The sequence below is a fragment of the Sinocyclocheilus grahami genome, unplaced genomic scaffold (genome assembly GCF_001515645.1).
Source record: "Sinocyclocheilus grahami isolate Dianchi unplaced genomic scaffold, SAMN03320097.WGS_v1.1 scaffold655.1, whole genome shotgun sequence".
Classification (NCBI taxonomy): Eukaryota; Metazoa; Chordata; class Actinopteri; order Cypriniformes; family Cyprinidae; genus Sinocyclocheilus; species Sinocyclocheilus grahami.
This window is the reverse complement of record NW_015505834.1, coordinates 424,898-447,971: the sequence shown is the minus strand read 5'-3', so window position 1 is coordinate 447,971 and position 23,074 is coordinate 424,898. Positions and strand designations below refer to the sequence as shown.

Here is a 23,074-nt window from a genome sequence, read left to right as displayed (position 1 = left end):
TCTACGTCACGATGTGGAAATATTTGCGTAATGCAGCCCAAATGTTCATACAAAGAAAGAAGTCGTGGTTTCAGGAACAGCAGTTGTGTTGATGCAGCCATGTCAGGGAGACGCTGTGTGTTTCTGTTCGAAAGCAAAAGCACTTTAATTGGCCTTCCAAAAGTAGATGCAATTAGGAATCATTGGTTAAGATTTATTTACAACAGAACAGCACAACCCAGATGTTCGAATTTGTGCAACGCATTTTATGGATGACAGTTTTGTGAACCTAGGAGAGTAGCCTACAAGGCTGGCTGGGTCAATGGGTCAATTCCGACTTTGCTATGATAATCTGGCGCTTATTCTGAATCAGCTACTGTGAGTATGTTTTCTTAATAGTTTAAGTATTTGCTATTGACTGTTCAAATGCGGAGTTTTGCGCCGTGTAGAGTATCGCGTCGTGTGTGCGTGAGAGAGAGACAGGGTCACATCACAGTGGAGTCAGCTTTCTGACTTCATACGAGCATCATGTCTGTCACGCGACTCTGTTCCCCTTTCGGGCTTGAACTGATGGTAAAACTAAGGACATTATGTACTGTCTTTACATTTATGTTGAAAGCTGAAGCTCGCGATTATGGAAAGGGGCGTTACATTTCCGACGCGTGCTTGTGGTGTTCGGACAATCACAATGCACTGGGTCAGCTGGTCAATCAGAGCAGACTGTGCTTGTCGGAAGGAGGGGCTTTGTAGAAAACGACGTGTTTGAGAGAGGCGGGGCATAGAGGACCTACAATAATGTACAGTATTTGAAAAATAATGTTTTTTTAACATTAAAGCACGTCAACATATTCTGTTACACCAAATACTCAAAATAATGATCTTTAAAATAGCATCATATGACCCCTTTAAAGAGAAATTACTCTAATGTTGTTCCAAACCCATCCATGTTTACAAATCACAGTTAATGGGGTCCAATATTGCTTTGCTCCCCATTAACTTTCGCCATATGTGTTCTTCAAAATATCTTCTTTTGTGTTCTACAGAAGCAAGTCATTCATACAAGTTTGGAACGAGTAAATGACGAATGGATTTTCTTTCTGTTCGAGGCCATATTTAGGGTGTTGTTTTTGGAGTAAGCCTAGGATGAGGTGCATATCCACACATCTCACCTCTGCTCTGTTGACCTACATTTCATACTGAGATGATGGCTACAGAGGAACTGACTGAATCAAGACATGGAGAGAACCTCAAAGAAACGTCAGGAAGGGTGAAACAGGTCGTTGTTATACATCACGGACACGGCCAGATGGCTCTCTGGGGTCTCATCTAAACCAAAGAAAGATGCTTAAAGAACTGATATTCCACACCTGTTTGAGCTATTCTGGTGAAGGTCAGAATTTCTGGAAAGACTCTATCCTTCACAAATCCAAATCTGCGGTGCGGGTATCATAGTAAACACACTCGCCTCCAAAGCCCAGGGCTGGTTTGAAAGAACAAGACGTGACGGGACGTTTCAATAATTCAACGACTCCCAGCTGCCATTCAATACGGTGCGAGTTTTGGTGGTTTCGCAGAAGTGTGTCAGGAAGTAACTGTAGGAGCTGAAGGAAGATTTTTAAATCGAGCCGGTTGTCCGAGTCAAGACGAATGCATGAAGGAACCGAAGAATGGAAGCGGCCTGCTGTCTAAAATTATGAGCGCTCTCGTTGGTAAGTAATCCACCACGCTGCTATTTTTGAGCCATCGCAGAACCCCGGGATTCAGCCAAAGAGACGGATAAAGAGTCTGTGAGTGCGTGCGAGCCCATTTTTAAGTGTTCGGCCGAGTGTGTGTGTGTGTGTGTGTGTGTGTGTGTACTTGCATCCATTTGAAGTCCGTAGGAGATGTGACAGCTCATCTAGAATGTCATGGCTATACTCTGGCAGACCCGCAGGACTCCCGTCGCGTAAAGCAGCTCTGATAATTTGTCTAGCAGTCTCGGTGATGACAGCCCGTCGGACTCCTCGCCTAGAGTTACGGCTCGCGCAAAAATCCCACCGTTTGATTGGGGCTCTTATCAGGGAGGGGCTCCCGCCATGATGCAGAGGCCCTCGGAAGCCTCTTCCTGAATTTATTTTTCTTTCGCTTTTGCGAAAGAGGGGGAAGCAGGAGCGGAGGCCTGGGCTCCTGGGCGAAAAGGGGTTTTTGTAGACGCAGACACAGATGGAATAGTTTACAATCTGGCCCAGACTTGACTTCCAGTGTCTGACCTGTTGTAACCCATGTTCCGTTCGTGGGGTGCAACAGGCGTTCAGAAAGTGGTACAGACTTCCCACTGCTGTTTTTCTAGCACTGGGGGCCTCCTGTCCCTCCTCCTCTCTGGAGTCAGACCTAAAACGTCCCAGCGTCGTGGGGGTCCTTAGTCAGCAATTACAGTCCATCTTGAAGACGAAGTAACTGATAGGAAACACGGGCTCAGACGGCGCCCCCACCTTTTGCGCTCACATGTGGTATTTGTTGGAGCATCTGAGTGCATATATTTAGATAAAGACTCAAGGTCTTTGATGAAAAGCGAATACGAGAGAAAAACACACCATGTCCATTCATTTCCCTGCGGTGGCTTGCGGCGTGAAGAGGGAGGACGATGGTCTGACAGATCTTCGCTTTATCCTCAGCACGTCACCGCTGTGGCTGCCGCACGGACTCGCACACCATTAAGACTGATAATTAATCAAGCGTAAAGACATTACTCTCCGCAGATGCATGCACCCGACCACATTCTTAACGTTTGATTGTGATTTATGGTTTTCCTGCGAAAGTGCGAATCGACTGCAGCGGACGTCTACCAAACGGTTAAGCGTAAACGTGCAGCATCCAACCCGCAGAGTCACTTCAAACGCTTCCAACGGAAAGCTACCCTAGGTTTTCAATGAACCGGTTCAATGGATAGGGTATACGTTAGTGCGGGACCCAAAAAAGCAAACCGCTGAGGCTATACATTTTAACCGAGACCGAAAAAACAGAATGATTTACCAGTCTGCTTCCCGTAATCCTCGGAAAAACTAGAAGTGCCGTGTGACGCATTGGTCATGGCAGGGCTTTAGATATAAAGCGTATCTATGAATCACAGTAATGTCCAATCAAGTTGAGCGTTCATTAAATAGAAAAACACATCTTTCAAACTGAAAGCCATAAATGTGGATGAGCAAAATCAGTTTTTAAGTACCTACCGCCATCTCAGAGGCCATACTTACAAACGCATGCATCTTCATCACATGTGCTAGGAAGATTATGGAGAAAACAGAATCTAACCGAAACATTTCTAATTGATATTCTATTTGTGTACTTAAGCGCACAATCAGGGCCATAACTTTGTGCCTCGCATACAGCATTAAGATTGATGCTCCCTGGAGCCTGATTCATTTTGCAGCATCATAAATGTTATCCTGGCCAAAGAACTTAGCTGTCAATAACACCCTCGGCCCGACATGGAAACGGTCCCATCAGATCAGGACTGAAAAAAAAAAATAATAATAATCTAAAGGATGCCAAAAAGAAAATCTAAGCTGTGTTTAGTCTTCATATTTAACAGAGAGCAAAAATAAAACCGAACAGACTTAATATTTGCTCAGTGAGTGGTGTGTGTGATTTAGTGATCTAGCACCGCTGTGACATGGTAATTATTTCTTTTCTGTCTTCATAATCTCGTAGTATGCTGTTGGATTGGAATGTCTCCAGTGACATACAGACAGATGAGGCAGTTGTTACAGCTCATGACATAAACAATGTCTAGTAGTGAGTGATATCGTGCAAACAATCCGTAGGGGAAGAGTGGGGTAAGATGTGACACTTTTTACTAATACCTGACCTGCCATCAACTGAAATTATAAGCAAGTGTTGATAACTGATCCAAAAGTATAACTTTTCAATAAAAAGTGGTACAACTTGCCCTATGTTAGGGGTAAACATGTAAAAGGATAAGTTGAAGCACTCGGGAAAATGTAAATTATTTATAATCCAAATAAAAATATGAACATAAGAAAAAAAAAGCAATAAACAATTCCATTCTTAAAGGCTACTTTTCTGAACATTATTTGGAATTAGTTTTTAGTTTTTTTGCATTTGCATTTTATTTGCTATATATATGTTTTTCATAGTCACTGGCACAGGCACCATTTTGGAAAAATGTTTTAATAATTCATGGCTAAAAATATGATATAGCCAAAAAATTACATGATTTAGACTCTTAATATATTCATACGTCATATATATATATGTAGGGCCCTGGAAAAGTTTGTAATGACAAAATTAATTTTAGCTATCATGCCACAGGCAGCTGGACGTGATGGAATCTTTCTAAATATATAGTTGCATGTAAAAACTATTGCACAATGTTTTCAATGTTTCCCACTCTTCCCTATGGATTTAAAAGGGCTGCAGAAGTCAAACTAGGACATATCTGACAGAATAGACTGTCAAAGTTGGTGATTTGAGGAGACGCGGGCGACCGGTAGCGATGCAGGCGGATAGTGCTGGTTTGATGTTGGTCGAGCTAGATCCAAAACCTGGTCTTCAAAGTGAAGCTAGTTGACCAGCTAACTGGTTATGCTGATTAAAAAGCCTGCTATGGACACCAGCACGCTTATATCCAAAACATATGCTGGTGTTATGGAAAATTCCAACAATGGTTTATCACCGGGCGCTGGTTCTGCTGGCACCCGTAATGAGCGTCTGTTAAAAAGACAGCACGCATCTGACTGCAGGTTGACGTGCCCTGTCTGGCGTTCGGTGGGTGAGACACGTTCCATCTGGGCACTTCGTCTGCTGAAGCAGTTATTTACTCAGTTAAGTCAGCTGAGAAAACTACTTCTCCACAAGTGGCTATTGCAGCGCAGCAAAAACAAACACTGCATACTGTTCTAATGGTGTCAGCGCGCTGCAGAGCCAAACGCATTACTTGGCTGGAGAGCGAGGTGGCTCAGGCACACTTAAGGCAAGCAGCTGTGCCTGATGTGGGGAGAGGTATGAACGTTTTGCTATGTTAGTCCAAATAAATAGCTCTGCTACCTTAATGCGAAACAGTAGCTGTGCATTGGGACAACCAATGAGGCGCGAGTTACTGAGAATGCATTTGATCACAGACAACTGCAAGTCCATTAGTGCATTAAACCTCTGTAGGAATGGAGAAGCGAGAAAAAGCAACTCACCAGCCCTTATCGTCATCCTCGCCAAGTTCCTCGACGTCTTCCTCTGGAACACTAGGAGTCTCCGAAATCGCAGATGATAGTTTGGATTTGAAGCGATCCAAAAGGGCGAGTGTCTTTAGAGACAAGAGAAAGCGTGTTATTTTGACTTTCGGGTGTTTTTGAATAATAAAAAAAAAAAGCTCTGTGCATATTCAAAGGGACAGTTCATCTAGAAAATCCAGTCATCACCCTCATTTCATTCCAAATCTGTATGACTTCCATTCTTCTATTCAATAGTAATTTATTCAATAAAAATATTTTTTGTGATGATATAAGTTTGAGTAGTGTGAAAGATTTATATTTATCTACTTTATATTGAACTTTTGTACTTTGAATCTTCAAATGATTAATCTGTGAGGCACTACATTTTGTATTGGGTTCTATGGAAGATATTTTGAAAAATGTTCAGTGTGTCCAAACAATAAAAGTAAATAAGGTCCAGTGTTGTTTGGGACTCCACTGATGTCCATTGTATGGACAAAAACAGCTGAATCAGACGGTCATTCACTGAAAATAATTTTGGCATGCCCTCAAGCATCTTCAAGTAGTGACATTCGATTTATTCTCGAGTCAAATCTTTGCTATGAATAATTCAATTGACCTTACAACAGATAATTGACTAACAGCCTGTGGTCAGACTCTGTGGTAGACCGCACGAACAAATAACTTGCAAATTCTGAATGATAGCCCACAAGCAAAACTCTCAACATTTGCACAGTATGGTGGAATCTTTTAGAAAAGGGAATGGTTTAAATAGCACTTCTTGTTCTTATTGATAGACTTTTGTATTTAATAGTGAAAACAAGTGAAGGAAATGTAAAATGAACTACATACAGCCAAAGTTCATGTTATTTGAAGAAAAACACACAAAAACACATTATTTATCACTAGGCGCGTTTCCATTACAGATTTGCGCAAAACTTTGGCGATATTTTCTGAATGTCGATAAAAAAGTATTGCGAAATGACGGCGTTTCCATTAACCAATGTTATGCGGCTAAAACGTAACCTTTTGCCTCTCGCGATAAGTCATGGCAACAGATTTTGGTGGGATTTGACGGATTTTGGCTATATTTATTCAAAGGAGGCTTATGTGTGTATCTTTACAGAAGCAGCAAAGAGAGCCACTTCAGAAACGTGTGTGGCGCGGCTGGAATAAACCATAGACTGTATAAAAACATAAACACAAGCATTGAGTGGCCGTAATCCGCTTCAGTGGCCGTATCAGAGCCACACTGCACCACAGACATGTGCAGTGTAAATTGTCTAAGTATTAATAGTAGGGAAAGCCCCTTATACTGGAGCACGGCCACTTATGAAGTGTTTCTTGGAGGTTATAGAACATTGAAGAATGATCATATGACTTTTTACATACGCCATGTGACCTGTAAATGCGAAAAAGCAGTTTCCATTGCAGTTTTGCGAATTAATCCTTTTTCGCATTGCCTGAAAAACCACCTCATGAGAGCGTAAAAACTTTTTTGCGATATATGGGCGTTTTTGCAAAATTGACGCGTTTCCATTAGGCGTATTTTCAATTCGTAATTTCAATTTGCGCAATTTGAAGGGCAATGGAAACGCGCCTACTGTTTGCGTCTTTTTTTCTTTGTGTTAATGGCAATATTTATAACATGTCGACTGTCTGAATTCTTGACACTTGGAAGAATTTACCTTTTTTCCAGTCTTCTACCATTATATTTACAGTTTCAGTATAAACTAATAATAAGTCTTGTGCTTCATGTTTTGTGCATTTGAAGTAATTTAGTATTAGTATTGCATTGTCAATAAATGACGAATAAAATTTCACTCTGTTTGTCGCACAAAGTATGACTTTAGACTTTGAACTTGCAATAAAGCACACAAGTTGCCACAATATTTGAAAAAGTGTTTCACAGAAAAAAGAAAGTCAAAAAGTTTTGGAACTTGCGTAAATGATGGCAGCATTCTCATTCTTAGGTAAACTGTTCCTTTAAGAAGAAACTTGTCATTTATTTCAAGCTGGAATAAGCCAGAACTTTCCAAATCTAATCTTTACCATTATAAGAGCTGAAGAAAATCGTAGTGTCTTGAAGCTACGACTTACCTGAGCCTCTCGGCCAGAACCTTTCTTCAGTTTCTGCTTCCTCATGTCTTCATACTTCTTCCTGCTCTCCAGGTACTCTGTCACCGCCTCACTGGTCGGCTTACTGTCACCTTTGAGAGAAAACAAGAGCGATTACAATCTAGATAAGAGAAATTAACTTCCCTTCAGGGATCAATCTGTCTATTATTTTATATTTTATATATATAGTAGTGTGACTAACTTGAAAGGATTTACATGAAAAGAAAAACAGCCGAATTCCAGAGCAGAAGTTATTACTATCATATGGACATAACTATGAAATACATAAAATTTATACTGCTATAAACTTAGATGAAGATGACAGCTCCTGTGGGCCACTTCCTTCCAAGAATAATCATATCGCCAATGCCAAAATGTAGGTCCTAAGACCCTCATCAGTGCAAAGGCCAAAATGTATGACTTTTGCAGTCCAAATGACTTTCTGCACTATAAAGAGTTGGATTTTATTCAAATTATAAGGAAACACATGTGATATACAGACATGTATACTGAGAGGATTAAACAAATTAAATGGGAAACACATCAAAATGTGTTTATGTAACACGGAGGCTCTCCCATCATTCAAGATAGTCACAGCGAACACTACAAAATAAGGGGGAAAAAAGACAGAAGAGCATGAGAAATGGCAAATGTCAGCATCTAATGAAATAAACCAGTTCTGTCATGTCCTCTATCATATTATAACAGCTTTATTTGATGCCATTTTGCAGCGTAAGTGTGCACAACATGCTTTCCAAAACCAAGGGATTTTTCATTTCCAAGTGAAACGTAAACCAGAAAGACGACAGTAAACAAACATCACAAGATGATATGCCTTACAGCGATTTTACCACAGAAAACAGGGTTTTGGACACAAAGTTCAATGAATAGTTACATTCATGAAAATAATAAGAATAAACCATTCTTTCCTTAAATAATATAATTCCTTGGCCAATTAATTTACAGTTGCTAAAATGCAGATTAATCCTACAACATTTAGATGCAATGAAAGGTTGTCTATCATATTTCAAAGTGTGGCACTCGATTTCACATATTTTAGTCTGGCATTATAGTTTGGGAAAAGTTCAACAAGTGAATGTGTACAAGTTTGTCACAATAACACTAATATAGGCCAAGTAAAAATAAGTGACTCCTCAGAATAGGGCTGCACGATAAATCGAAATGGAATCGGGATTGCGATTAGACAGAAGCTGCGATTGTCATGCGTATCTTTCAGTGAAGCACGGTTCTGTGATCAGCAGTAAATCTCCATCCAAAGGCCAGAGGGCGCTCTCGCGCTGAAACTCCAAGTACGCCTCGCAGAAGAATTTCATCATCGCTGCAGCTGAATAAACAGAAGATTCAACTGCTTTCATCAATTCAACGTGACTAATAAAAACACGACTACGGAAATATACGGTTTATCGGAGTTCTTCTTATTATAAGTTTAATTAAAATAAAGTATATTTATAATGCAATGCCTTTATCACTGCTTAAATACTATGAAATATGTTGTGTGCCTTATTCTGTGTAAGAAGCCACAGCATCTCACAGAAGGATTTATTTCAAACACTTTTTTTTCGACTGACGTTATGAAGTGAGTTTTAATGTGATATTAAATGTGGTATTTTCACATGCTTTCAGATGGAGCAGCATTTACTTCACAGAGCCGTAGTTCACTGAGAAGCTATGCAAACAGCTGTCATTACCGCCAACGATTTCTTCGATTTCAGAATCGCGCAATAAAATTGTCTGCGATTATTTTTGCGTAACTTGTCAGTGAACTACGGCTATGTGTAGTAAATGCTGCTTTATCTGAAAGCACGTGATGATGATTTCCTGCTGATTACAGAACCGGCTTTACTAACAAAATGCGCATGACAAATCGCATTCGATTAATCGTGCAGCCCTACATCAGAATGAGATTCTCCGCTGGATTAAGCCGCGTCGCATCGCATTCTTCTTCTGAGGTAAATTTAAGGCTTATTCCCCACAGCACGTCTTCTTCCAAAAACTAAAAGTAGTCGAGATGAACTTGATGATTCTTTCTTTGTTTATGGAGGTGATGTGAGCGTTCACATATTCGCGCGTCTCAAGCCTGGTGTTGGGGGCGTGATCACATTATAGGTGAGCTCAGACGGGAAAGACTGTAACTCGCATTGGTTTCATATGGATTATTTTATCAGAGAATATTTGTTTTCGACATGACTAAAAATAAAAATAGACACTTCAAGCTTTCTTTAGATATATTTCTCATGCCATTTTCGTTCATTTTAGTGACTCGTTTAAGGAAGAAATCCGCGGAGACTGAGAATGCAGAAAGCGCATCCTATTTGTTTCCTTTATTTTACAAAACCAAAAAAATAAGTTTTGTTGCTATTGCGAGTGTATACAAATAATACTTGTGTAATTTTTCAGTCAATATTAAATTAACGAAAGAACTATGAGTTTCACTTTGTAGTGTATTTTTTAGGTTTGATAGCTTCAAAAATAAAGTAAACTTGAAAGTAACTTGAAAGTAAAGTAATTAGTAATCCAATTACTTTTTAAATGCAGTAATCAGTAATGTAATCAAACTACAATTTTAAAGAAGTAATTAGTAATTTGTAGTGGATTACTTTTTTTGAGTAACTTACCCAACACTGATGGGGAGAGTGGGATAAGATGTGCGAGTGTGAATATTTCATAAATATTCAATAATAAATATTCAGAAGAGTCAAATCATCATACAGTATGCATTTTCCTGTAACTGCATTTTATTAGATATTAAATCCATTTTCTACATGGCAGGTAAAATTAAGTCAAAGCAAAATTATCCAGGTGTAAACTACATGTTAGCGACCTGCCAACGTATTCATGTAAAATGCTAGATATTTTGTTTCCTTTTAAATATAATTTTTTCCCCCTAAAATTGTAGCTGAAAATGTGAATGGTTTACTACATATTAGACCTTTTTCTGTCTGGTTTAAGAAAACACACGCACAATTAAAAAAAAGACTCTGGAATGGGACTGGAATGTTTAAACTCTTACAATGTTTAAACAAATGACAACAAACCTTGGACAACAGCTCATTGTGTGATGTACAGACAATGCTAAAACACAGCATTATCCAATTAAATGGGTTTCCTACTACAAATGCTTACATTAAAAAACCTTGAATCCTGCAAGAGGATTAAGACGTCATAATGGTCATATAAAATTCTCTCCTAATCATACGCACCAATTTGAAAGGTGCCTAAAAATAAAGTGTATTCTACAAATCCCATGCCAGAATTGCAGGAATTGGAAAAGTCAATATCATCAAGGCTGGACTGTTGTCTACAGGCATTAATGTGCCACTGCAAATTCCCCAGCTCAGACGGCGGGCGCTGACGTCACAGATCGCCCCGGCGGTACAGAGCCTCTTTCGACTACACCTGCCCTCACGGCAACTATGACTGAATGCTTTCTCCACAGCAAGCTCAAGGGGAACAAACTACATCAGACGGAGCCTCCAACATCTGGGTGATTTATTTCACGTTAGCGCTGTCATGTAACGAAAAATCTTTTTCCCCTCACAAATGGAACACTTGTTTATTCTTCGTATTTATGGTGCACTGAAAACCACACTGGAGAGAGGCTGGAAATTTGCTTTTCAGCAACCGAGAGAGCGTGCCATGCGTTCGTCTGAGAGCCACTGACTGTGTTTGAAAATGTTTAGTCTGTGGCATGAGCTAATAGAAAACTAGAAAGACAGAAAGAAAGTAATGAGCCAAAGACTATTAAAACACATTGACTGTGTAGAAAACCGAACACTCTACCTCTTTTCAAATCTATAAAACAAGGGCTGCCAATATGAGCTGAAAGCATGTTTATCATGGTCGCTGTCCAGACAGTGAAAGATACAGATTTGATAGGACTGAAATAAACATGTATTAAAACAAAGTACAAGAACTTTTACATTCTTTGAGTAGTTTGTATATGCAGTGCATACATGGCAATAAATCAGAAATAAATATTGCTACAACAGTTTTAACGTTTCTTTAAAGGACTACTAAATTATATTATATTATATTCATCAAATATCGTTGAAAAATTTGGGGTCAGTAATATTTTTTCTGGAAAAAAATGAATACTGTTCTTCAGCAAGGATGCATTAACGTAATAAAAAGCAACCGTATTCAATGTTACAAAATATTTTTATTTCAAATAAATGCTGTTATTTAAAAACTTTCTATTCATTCAAATAATCCTCAAAAAATAAATATCAGTTTCCACAAAAATATTAAGCAGCACAACTTTTCAGCATTAAGAATAATTATACAAGTTTCTTGAGCAGCAAACAGCATATTAGAATGATTTCTAAAGGTTCGTTGACACTGAAGACTGGAGCAATGATGCTGAAAATTCAGCTTTGATCAGGGGAGTAAACTACGTTTTAAATATAAAAACACAATTTATTTTGAATTGTAAAAATTATTTTTAACTACATTTTTGATTGCATAAATGCAACCATGGTGAACCTAAGAGACTTTCAAAACATAAAAAAAATCCTACTGCCCTTAAACTTTTGAACACCGTCTTTGTAAAAATTTTTTAAAATATAATAAAATTACCTAGAATAAAATTTTAAATTAAGACTTGTCAGTTGTGACTCAGTGAATAAATAAACTGCTTGACTCAGAAATAAAATTTCAAACATTCAAGAAGCTACAGATAGCGTTGAATAGGGCCAAAGAGTCAATATTACATTACAAAATGTTGATAAGTATGTTCATATTTTTGTTGTTATTTTTTTGTTGTTTAATAGTCCTTTGATCTCACAAAATGGGATTATTTTTAACATGGGATAATTTTAGACTCATATGACAATGCTTTTTAACCAGACCATGATGTGACAAGAAATGAAGATGCCGTTTTAATCAGTTCAATTAATAAAGTTGGTCATTTAAATATATATATATATATATATATATATATATATATATAATAATTTTTTTTTTAAGTATAGTTTATTATGAGGCTATTGTTTTAATAGAGAATGGAGGGGGAAAAAAAGAAAAAAGTTCTTGTTTTTTTTTTTTTTACATTAAATTGCAGTGATGGTAATTAAATGCTGTTTTAAAATGGTTAAACTAACAAGATCTGAATTATTTTAGAGCAGTTAAATAACTGTAGCATTAATCACCAATACAGTTGAATGATTATTCTAATAATCGTTAGATTGGTCGTTTACAAAGTTTATCGTTAGTTGTGATTGATGTATCCTATGACTTTAGGCGAGACCCACTTTAACAGGACACAAGAACCTAAACACATGTTGAACTGGATCCCATTCATATGCCTGACAGGCAAACATCTCGTCCTTTAGTTGAAAGCATTTCTGGGCCGGACTTACCCGAGGTGTAATGTTCAGGTAGAGTGGAACTTAATTGAGTAACTAAAGTTTGAGTGAAACAGGTTATTTAAAGACAATGGCTGTCATTAGCTACTCAAACCATGCAATTACTCATTTACACAGGCATTCAACGCATGAATGCCACAAATTCAGAGCTGTGATTGAAATCACCTTTCTGAAAAGTCAGCGCTGGTAACAACCCTTTTCTATCTGATTTATGTTAGCAAAAAGTGATGCCTTCCACTCGGCCTGCTCAGCGCTCGCGCTCGGGCCCAGCTGCAGACCGCGACTCGCAGGCCTGCTGAATGATGGCACCCTTAGGGCCTACAACAGCAGCACACTCCATCGACTCCAGCTGGTGTTGCTAAGTACTGTCTTTGAGTTTGACGGCTATTCTAACAACATTCCATCGCTCTCCTGTCACTCAGGCCAAAAAGAGCTACAAATCAAGCAACCGGCAACAGGGGGTTGATGGGGACGACAAACACCTCGTCATTTGGGAGGTGGATTATTTCCCTTTTGCTGGTCAAGATCGAGGGGATGAATTCAAGGCTTCTTGAAGCTACAGTAACTGGGGTCTATCAGTCAGCGCCGGCATCTTCAGCACAGGAAGACCTGAGCTTCTGCTGGGTGTTACACTGTTGTAATTCAATGTTAAAGATCTGAGCTTAATCAGAAGGAACACAGTTAATCTGGTGTTCAAGACACCACCATAATTTATGTGTAGGATCGCAATCACCTTAAAAATGTAGGTTACCAAAAATAATTACACATGAAGGCAGCAGTTCTCAACCTTTGTCAAAGTCAATCTTTGAAGGCCCTTCTACACAGGCTTATTTACAACGTTTTATTAGAAATTGTGGCTCTCAATAGATCCCTTCTTTTCTTTAAAAAAAAAAAAACCCTCAGAGATGATGATGAGACACTTAACATAGCAGTGAATTTTGGAGCATTTAAAATGAGAAATGTGAAGTTTATAATTTTATAAAACCATATACATTCATTCTTCTGTTGAAACTTGTGTATTTTTGGAGCTGTAAAGCCAATATTTTTTACATTTATTTTAGGGTTTTAGCTGTTGCATTGGCGATAACTTTACATTTACAAGGTTAGCAAATATTTTTTTCACACGAAAATATTTCAACATGCCTACTGTTTCCATCTTGTAGCTATACTTTTAAAACAATGAGTATGTTAATGTTTATGGATAGGCCCCATTTATTTCCATTGTAAGTGCCTCACTGTAGCATATTTTTAATATATATTTCGAGATAAATGGAAATGAATTTTGTCGGAATCAACATTACGCCATAAATTCAGTTGATTGAGCTTAACTGGTACTGAACCCCAAATATTATACATATAATAGAATATATTTTATATTCTATATAAACGTAATAAATACTTTTTTTTGTGAGAAAGAAGTCTCTTATACTAACTAAGAATGCATTTAATCAAAAATACAGTAAAAAAAAAATCATACTGTGAAACATAGTGTAATAATTTAAAAGAACTGTTGTCTATTTTAATAGATTCAATTAATACATTAATTAAAAAATAATTAATCATTAAAATAATAAATTAAATAATTAAATTACTCTTTTAAATTAAATATGCTGATTTGCTGCTCAAGACCCATTTCTTCTTATTATCAATGTTGAAACCAGTTGTGCTGCTTCATATTTTCAACTGTGATACATTCAAACATTTAAAGAAAATATCTAATTAAGATTTAATTAACACTTCTAATGCATCTATCAAAGATGCATTAAATGGATCAAAAGTGACAGTAAAGACATTTATAATGCTACAAAACATTTCTATTTCAAATCAATTCTGTTATTTTGGATATTATATACAGCAAAGAATCATGAAGAAAATATATTATGCAACAAAACTGGTTTTCAACATTAATAATATTAAGAATCATTATTTATAACTGAGCACTAATAATTGATAAATCAGCAGCAAATCAGCATATCAGAATGATTTCTGAAGGATCACGTGACAATGAAGACTGGAGTAATGATGCTGAAAATTCAGCTTTGATCACAGGAATAAACTACATTAAAAAAAATATTCAAATAGAAAAGTTATTTTAAATTGAAATAATATTTCACAGTATTACAGTTTTACTGTATTTTAGTGAACTTATCCAATTCACAGCTACCAACTAAAAGTTCTACTTCAAAAAATGAAAAATATGATGTTGATATTTACTGGTGGCAAATCTAGTGCAAGTACACAAATGCAATGAAATTCTTTGATAAGAAATAAAAGGCTATTACATCTTTTTATAAGATTACGCTCTTACAATTTCTTGTGCACATCAATGTGTTTGATTGAAATAAAACACCCTGTGCACATAGGCATAACCTGTATAAATAACTCCGAGTGGTAGAAAGAATGTTGCCACATCATTTAGGGTGGGTAAAAACGGACTGTGTTTTTAGCATGTCTCTCTTATTTTTGGCTCTCACAAATCACAGCCATGCCAAGAAAGAGAAAACCAGACTACGAACATGCTATAATTTATGTCTTGAAAACTGAAGAGATGTCTGTCGAAAATAATAATTTAGAAAGGTACAAATGTCTTCTAGTTTGCTTGCTGAATTGCGGAGGAGACAATTGGCTTCTTCCTAAAATAAGATAGCAGATGCCAAGAGAGTGGCTTGCTGTTATTAGAGAGAGAGGGGAGGAATGTGTTTGCTTTCGGGACTGAATACAAAGCTGGAAGTAGCCTCTGTGGACACATGAACACTAGAGAGGCGGACTCAAACCCAAACATTGAGATTAGGAGGTGGGACCAGATGACTAGATGGCAAGAGAGCCCACTTTCACTTTAACAGAGAAGCAGAACATCAACGAGGACAGTTTCAAATGTGAGGACTGAAGTTCAGTTTTAAACGTGATTTAGAATTATTATTCTTGCACTTTAAGTTAAGTTGAAAATGAACAGATCGTATGTGTACATTTTAATGTTAGTATATGCAGTCATAAATTAATGTAAAAATGATTAATCATTTTTTTTAAAGATTTATAAAAAATGTTAATAAATATTAACAATATATAAAAATATATAAATTTTTATAATATATATATATATATATATATATATATATACACACACACACATATCAGGGCTGCACGATTATGACAAAAATCGTAATTGTCGATTATTCACTTGAAATTGTAATTGCGATTATTAATTACGATTATCACAATATACATTGAATGATGTTTATACCATTGTTTGATGCAACTGCATGCCATATTTTTATATGAAAATAAACAAGCTGAAAACACTCTAACTGAAAAACCTTTAGTGCTTTTCAATAGTATTAAGCCTCAAATGTCAACATATGTTATACATCGGATTGGTTTCTTCTTTAAATTATAAAAATTATTTAAAATATGAATTGTATTATAAATGTTATACTAAAACTAAAACAATGTAAAAACCCTTAAGATAACATGTAGAAAGAAAAAAACATATCTTAAGCGTCCAGAATAACATAAGTGGACTTTGAACGATTAATTGCCGCTTTGAACGATTACGTAATTGTGGCACAAAATTCCTTAATATTAATATTAAACTACATTGTGCACTATTTTTATGGACTTTTCTTAGAATTAAGTTATATTTAGATAATTTGTTTATAATAATAAAAATAATAATAATGAAAGAATAAATAATAATTATTAAAATATAAGGAATTATTACTATTATTATTAAGGAATTAAATCAATTTCCCCACAATCTGTGCAATTTAAGCACAGAGAACTGTTAAACGTTTACAACTTTTTAAATTTTTTTAACTTTGCTACTTAAAAGCATGACATTTGCACAGTCTGTTTACAAAGACGATTGGCAAATGGGTTCCAGTGGGCAAAAGTCCATTTCTGCCACTGTAATTTTTGTCTGTGAATAATTAAATCAATAATAAATAAATATCTGCATATCTATCCACAACGACGTGAGCGTTTCACGTGTTTTTAACAGTTTGGTAAAACGTGTCTTTCACGGTCATTACGAAAGCCCTTCGAAACACAAAACTGACAGTCTTAAAAACATAATGTACCTCTGTCAGCATTACGATTTGTAACACTTACATTTTTATTTATTTATTTTAAATTGTATTGTATAAGCAAAGACTGGTCACTCCACATTGCCCACAAAAATGCGGATAATGTCAACACCGTACTGGCACAAATGACTGTTTAAGCATTTTGTCAAGAAACTGTAATAGCGCCAAATGAAGAGCAAATGAGAGAATGTTAAAGCCTTCTGTACTATTGTACATTTGCATGTGCAATTCAATTTGTTACACATTCTAAATTCTAAACGTTAAGTTCAACTAACTAAAGTTTAAACTAATGATTATGTCATCGCACAAACTCTCTAAAATGGCTCTTTGTAATTCTTTTTTGAATAAATGCCGTCTTTCTTGCTCAAGTAAGTAGGCCTTAAACATGCACTGGCCGCTGAGTGCAAATAGGACATTCCAGGCCAAACGTTAAAAAATATTGACTAGGGTGAGGGGACACACCTTTGCCCCCTGAAAACACACAATGTGAAGACAGTGATATACAACAGGGCTATTGGAAAGCCCTGTAGAGGTCAAAGGTTTGTCTGCGCAAATCTCAAGCATGAAGCAAAAAGCCTAGAGCCTGGAGTGCTCTCTGGATCTGAGAAACAGAAAAGGCTTTGAGCCCTGTTTGCACTTCCGGCAAGTTCTTAGTGCCTTTACCAATAGATGTTAGACTGAATGGACCATCTAAGCGAAAACCAGTTCACTCTTCTGATCACACTTCCTCTTCATCACTGATGCACAGCTCAAAAGTCCTGTGAGGATAATGTCTTCGTCAGGTAAAGACAGGAACCTTCAAATAGCTTGTTGCTCTTGTCTGATTTGGCCACAAAATATTAAGTTTGCAGACATTTGGGAGGTGGAGGCACATTTCTATGGTTATGATAAATATTAGAAAGGAATGCTGTCAGAGCACAGAAACACTTGACTTTGCAAAGTCAAACAGGAGAATATTAGAAACTAGACTTTAACTTTATTGTAATAACTTGACCCAGACTTGTCTCGAAGACCCACACCACTCCTTCACACGAGTTTGAGAGTCCTGTTACAATCACACCAGTCAATGAGTGAATCAAATGAAAGTATGTCCTGGTCATATTTCATTTCAGTTTGAAGTGGAGGGGAAAAAAATGTAACTATATTTTGCATAATGAAAATAAAGTCTATTTTTAATAATAAAGTCTACTTTTTATTCTTTTAAGGGATATTTACCTGGGGAAAAAAATATTTACCAGAATTTATTTACCAGAAAAATATAAAAACACAACACCGTAATTCTGGAAAAAATTAAAAAATAAATAAGAAACGTTTTTTTTAATATTTAAATAAAATCGATTAATTAGAAATGCTTTTAACATTATGATTATTATTAACATTTAATGAAACCATTCAAATGGAATCCAAAAAATTAATGAAAAACACAGAACTTGGTAAAAAAATAAACCGGAATTTGAGAAAAGAGAAAAAAACGTGTTTCTTAGGGCCTTAAAATTTAATTGTTGTTAAACTGTTTATGAATTGCTGTTAAATTGTGTAGGTTTCATGATTTCAGTTAATTAGACACAAAGGTAGTGTATGGATTCAAAAGAAAAATTGAAACAGTGGCATGGACCATTTCATTGGGCCATTTGTAGAGACTGACAGACTCTGGTCACTGCTGCTTTCAATGGGCTATATTTAAACAAATGTAATTTACTTTATTTTACTGATCAAATAGTATATATATATATATATATATATATAAATCGGAAAGACTCTGACAAAGTGCAAATCCAACTGAAGAGTTTGAACAATCCAATCAACATATTAAATAACAAATGACAATGGGCCCTCTTTTAGGACATTATGTAAAATTTCTTCTTATGTATTCCAAAGATTTCCCAGGTTTGGAATGACATGGGGTTGAGTAAACAATTACCGAATAATGACCAAAAAAGTTTCACTGCTCTTCAAAATGCTCACAAAAGGTATGCAATTAACTAGGCATGTCTAAAAGTATCGACTAAATAACAGCTAGCAATGCCAAACGATTAATGTTGTCCACACACTCACTCACTCAGCCAACATTCAGGCTTTAAAAATACACACACACACACACACACACAGCAGCTTCAGATATTTCTGACATAAAAAGCAAGGCCTGATGTAGAAAAACAAGCCTCCGAAAAAAGAACAATTCAGTTGTTTGGAGGATCATGTTGACTTGATCTTGGGAGCGGTTGAAAAACTTTCATTACACCATATGTGAGAAATAAATGACACTTTCACTGTTAAAACAGTACAAAACATGACATTTCAAAGAATACTGGTAATTTTACAGAGCTTTTTCAAATTCTGTCAATGAAAAGACAAACAGCTGTGATTTTGTGGCACAGACACTCACCCTCGCTGACATCCTCTTCTTTCTTCACACCATCTTCTTTTCGCTGTTTGATTGCAAGTAATTCTTTCTTCAGCTGGCGAGCTTCTTTTCTCAATTCATCACTGTGGAAAGACATTCAACCGAGAGCTGGAATTAATTTCCAGTCTTGGAAGGAACACTTTCTCAATAAGTCTTGCAAAATGTAGAAGGGAAAAACATGTTACGGAAACAAAAACATGTAGCACACTTTTATGCATAGCAATTGAAGATATTTTCCTGCTATCTGAGATAAATCATTCAAGTAATGAATAAAACATTTTAACAAGTTAACGTGACATGGACAATGGCCAAATCTTAAACATACTCAAAAGGGCGAATGTTTTCAAGCACAAATTGAAATTTAAAAATGTTAGTCTACGAAAAAAAAACCTTGGCTGTAGCCAACTCATCACAGACACGAAAATATTTCAAATATGAACAACCATTCATTTGTTCTAACAAAAGAGCAACAACCTCGTGAAATTCAGATATTTCTTTTTCTTGTTCTGTGCATATGTGTGTAAATACTTCCATAAGCCTTCCTCCAAGTTATTTGTTGACATGCGGTCACAAATCAAAAAGGGCTCGGTTTCGCAAGAGCGAATTTCGAGATTGTAACTAAAGTCAAGAAGGAGAAAACAAGCACATTTCTGAATGTCTGCAGGGTGCTGATCTTCATTTTGTATTATTATTTATTTATTTGAAATGGCTGATATGAAAACACAATCCTCAGAACAGCACACAGGATATGAACATCTCCTCAGCTCCGGGGTTTCCAAATGATTAAGCTTTTTATTCCACAATTAACAAAGGGATTGAGTGTTCACAAAAAACGGGAATAAAACCAACAATTACATTAGGCATAGTGTTCCAACGTGTCAGAAACAAATACGTGCATTTGAAGTATAAAATTCTCTAATAAATCTTGTGGCGCCTTGGTAGATCAAAAGTTCAGCATGGCTTCCAGACAGTCCAGGGTTCTGGCACCTCAAGAAGGGATGTTGTGGCTCAACCGATACACCTCAACCCCTCTGAGCTCAACAGTGAACTCACTATGATCTTTAGCATGGCTGTGGAGCTAATCAGCTACGTCACTAAAGCACTGCTTCAAAACTGGTGAATGTCAATTCACAGAGTAGGGTTGTGACGGTGAGAAAATTTTCCCATTGGTTAATTGACGTGTGACAACACCGGTAATACTGGTATCACCGTTGGGGTTGGGGGGTGGGGGTGTTAGTTCGTTTGAGTATCCCTCTTTTCTTCGCTTTCAAATGGCTTGTAAAAGTGGCGTGCACATTTTACTTTCACTTTCAAATTGGCGGCAATTGAATTGCCGCAAATCGGCGTCAAGCAATTGTTCGTTTGAGTTTTCTCGCTTTTCCTCTGATTTCTTGGCTTTCAAATAGCTTGAAAAAGCGCCGTGCACATTTTACTTTCACTTTCAAATTAGCGGCAATTCGGCTTTGATTCAATTCAAGCAACAACAACATTAAACTCATACAACTTTTATTAACAAAACGAATAAAAATACACCATATAGGCCTATGCCTAATAAAATAACAAATTACTTAGGCTACACAAAGTTTAAATAGGTATATAAAACTGAAAATCAGCAAACAATGTGGAACCAAATAAATAAGAAACATAGAACGTTTATTAGCAAAACGATTAAGAAAGCTTGGAGGCACGGCATATACACCTTGATGTAAAATAAAATAAATAAAATACGCAACATTTAAATAAAGTAATCAGCAAACACTGTGGAACCAAATAAATAAGAAACGAATATTTTAAAAAAACTTCCAGTCAATAGGCTTTTCAAAATCTAAAATATTGCCAAACAGGCGCCTTTGTATTTCCTTTCTAAACAATTTTTTTGAAATTTTGACATTGTCTTGTCTTTCTCACCTCACTCTTGTCAGTCAGCTCGACTCACTCTCCTCACGTGATAAATACAATCTGACTCCTGCTCCGTGGTGCACTGTCGTTCGCGCACGGTTCGGCACGCTGCACATTGAGCGTTTAGCTTTTAAAAGTGTCTGTCCTCTAACTGAACTAGGCTAAATGATTTTTGTTACTATAAAAAAATCAAAACAACGGTGGGGGGCGGTGCCGCGGTAGGCAAATGACGTAACCGGTGTTGCGGCTTAACACCGGTATAACCGAAAACACCGTCTATCACAGCAAGCCTACTGCAGAGCTCTTCAAAATGAGTATGACAACAATTTGGGCTAATTTTGACCTGAGGCTGCATTCAAAAAACCTCCCTAAAGAAAGAAGACTTGCAGATCAGCTCAAATGAAAAACACCTCAATTGCATTTTATTGCGCTACCTGTACACTAGGGGTGCAACGGATCATAGATAATCCGTGATCCGTACGGATCAGGCTGCACGGTTCGGCATGCGTGTGATTCGCGGATTAACTGTTAAGTTTAACCATCATAGAGTTAAAGTATATCATTTACACGTTTTGTCTTGCAAGTTTACACATTCAGGCAATTTTAACTTGTGCGCTGTTTTCTGTGCGCTCAGCCTCTGCCGCATGCACCCTCAGCACGCACACGCAGAGAGAGGGAGAAAAACCGCGTGAACAGCGAATTGATTCCACTTTCACATACACACAAAATTATGTTAAAATACCCGTTTTGGCAAGTATTCTAGTAAACACAGTCGGTTATGTCTTAAGTGAATGCAAACAGCTGAGAAAAAAAACAGATGTGTATCAGTATTAGGTCCGTGCATTTGGTCTTAAAGAGACAGCAGCCTATATATACAGTGCCGTGAGAAGGTCCTGTTTTTTTTTATTTGTCACACTTAAAAGATTCAGATCATCAAACCAATTTTAATATTATGCAAAGATAATGCAAGTAAATACAAAATGGAGTTTTTAAATGATAATTTAATTTATTAAGGGGAAAAAGCTGTACAAACCTAACTGGCCCTACGTGAAAAATTAACTGCCCCTCCTCTTAAATCATTAAGAACTGTGATTAACCACATTATTTTAGAAAGCGGAGTTAAATTTCACTAGCCACACGGAGGCCTGATTACTGCCAGACCTGTTGAATCAAGAAATCACTTAAATAGAAACTGTCTGACAAAGAGAAGCATGCTTAAAGAGCAACGCATCATGCCGCGATCTAAAGAAATTCAAGAACAGATGAGAAACAAAATAGTTGACATGTATCAGTCTAGAAAGGGTTATGAAGCCATTTCTAAGGCTTTGTAGACTCCAGCGAACCACGGTCAGAGCCATTATCCACAAATGGAGAAAACTTGGATCATATTATGCAAAGATAATGCAAGTAAATACAAAATGGAGTTTTTAAATGATAATTTAATTTATTAAGGGGAAAAAGCTGTACAAACCTAACTGGCCCTACGTGAAAAATTAACTGCCCCTCCTCTTAAATCATTAAGAACTGTGATTAACCACATTATTTTAGAAAGCGGAGTTAAATTTCACTAGCCACACGGAGGCCTGATTACTGCCAGACCTGTTGAATCAAGAAATCACTTAAATAGAAACTGTCTGACAAAGAGAAGCATGCTTAAAGAGCAACGCATCATGCCGCGATCTAAAGAAATTCAAGAACAGATGAGAAACAAAATAGTTGACATGTATCAGTCTAGAAAGGGTTATGAAGCCATTTCTAAGGCTTTGTAGACTCCAGCGAACCACGGTCAGAGCCATTATCCACAAATGGAGAAAACTTGGATCAGTGGTGAACCTTCCCAGGAGTGGCCAGCCAACCAAAATTACTCCAAGAGCACAACGACGACTCATCCAGGAGGTCATAAAAGAACCCAGAACAACATCTAAAGAACTGCAGGCCTCACTTGCCTCAATTAAGGTCAGTGTTCATGATTCAACAATAAGAAAGAGACTGGGCAAAAAC

The 23,074-nt window shown here is 36.8% G+C and overlaps 1 protein-coding gene across 1 annotated transcript in view; it reads right to left on the bottom strand.

Annotated features, from left to right (window-relative positions):
* Positions 1-5,161: 5,161 nt before the first annotated feature.
* cwc27 (CWC27 spliceosome associated cyclophilin) overlaps positions 5,162-23,074 on the bottom strand; it is a 47,480-nt gene continuing 29,567 nt past the window's right edge. The window contains exons 11-13 of the mRNA XM_016242356.1: positions 19,157-19,257; positions 7,287-7,396; positions 5,162-5,278 (exon numbers count right to left, since the gene is read on the bottom strand). Coding sequence (XP_016097842.1) covers positions 5,162-5,278; positions 7,287-7,396; positions 19,157-19,257 — 328 coding nt within the window. The remainder of the gene's footprint in view (positions 5,279-7,286; positions 7,397-19,156; positions 19,258-23,074) is intronic.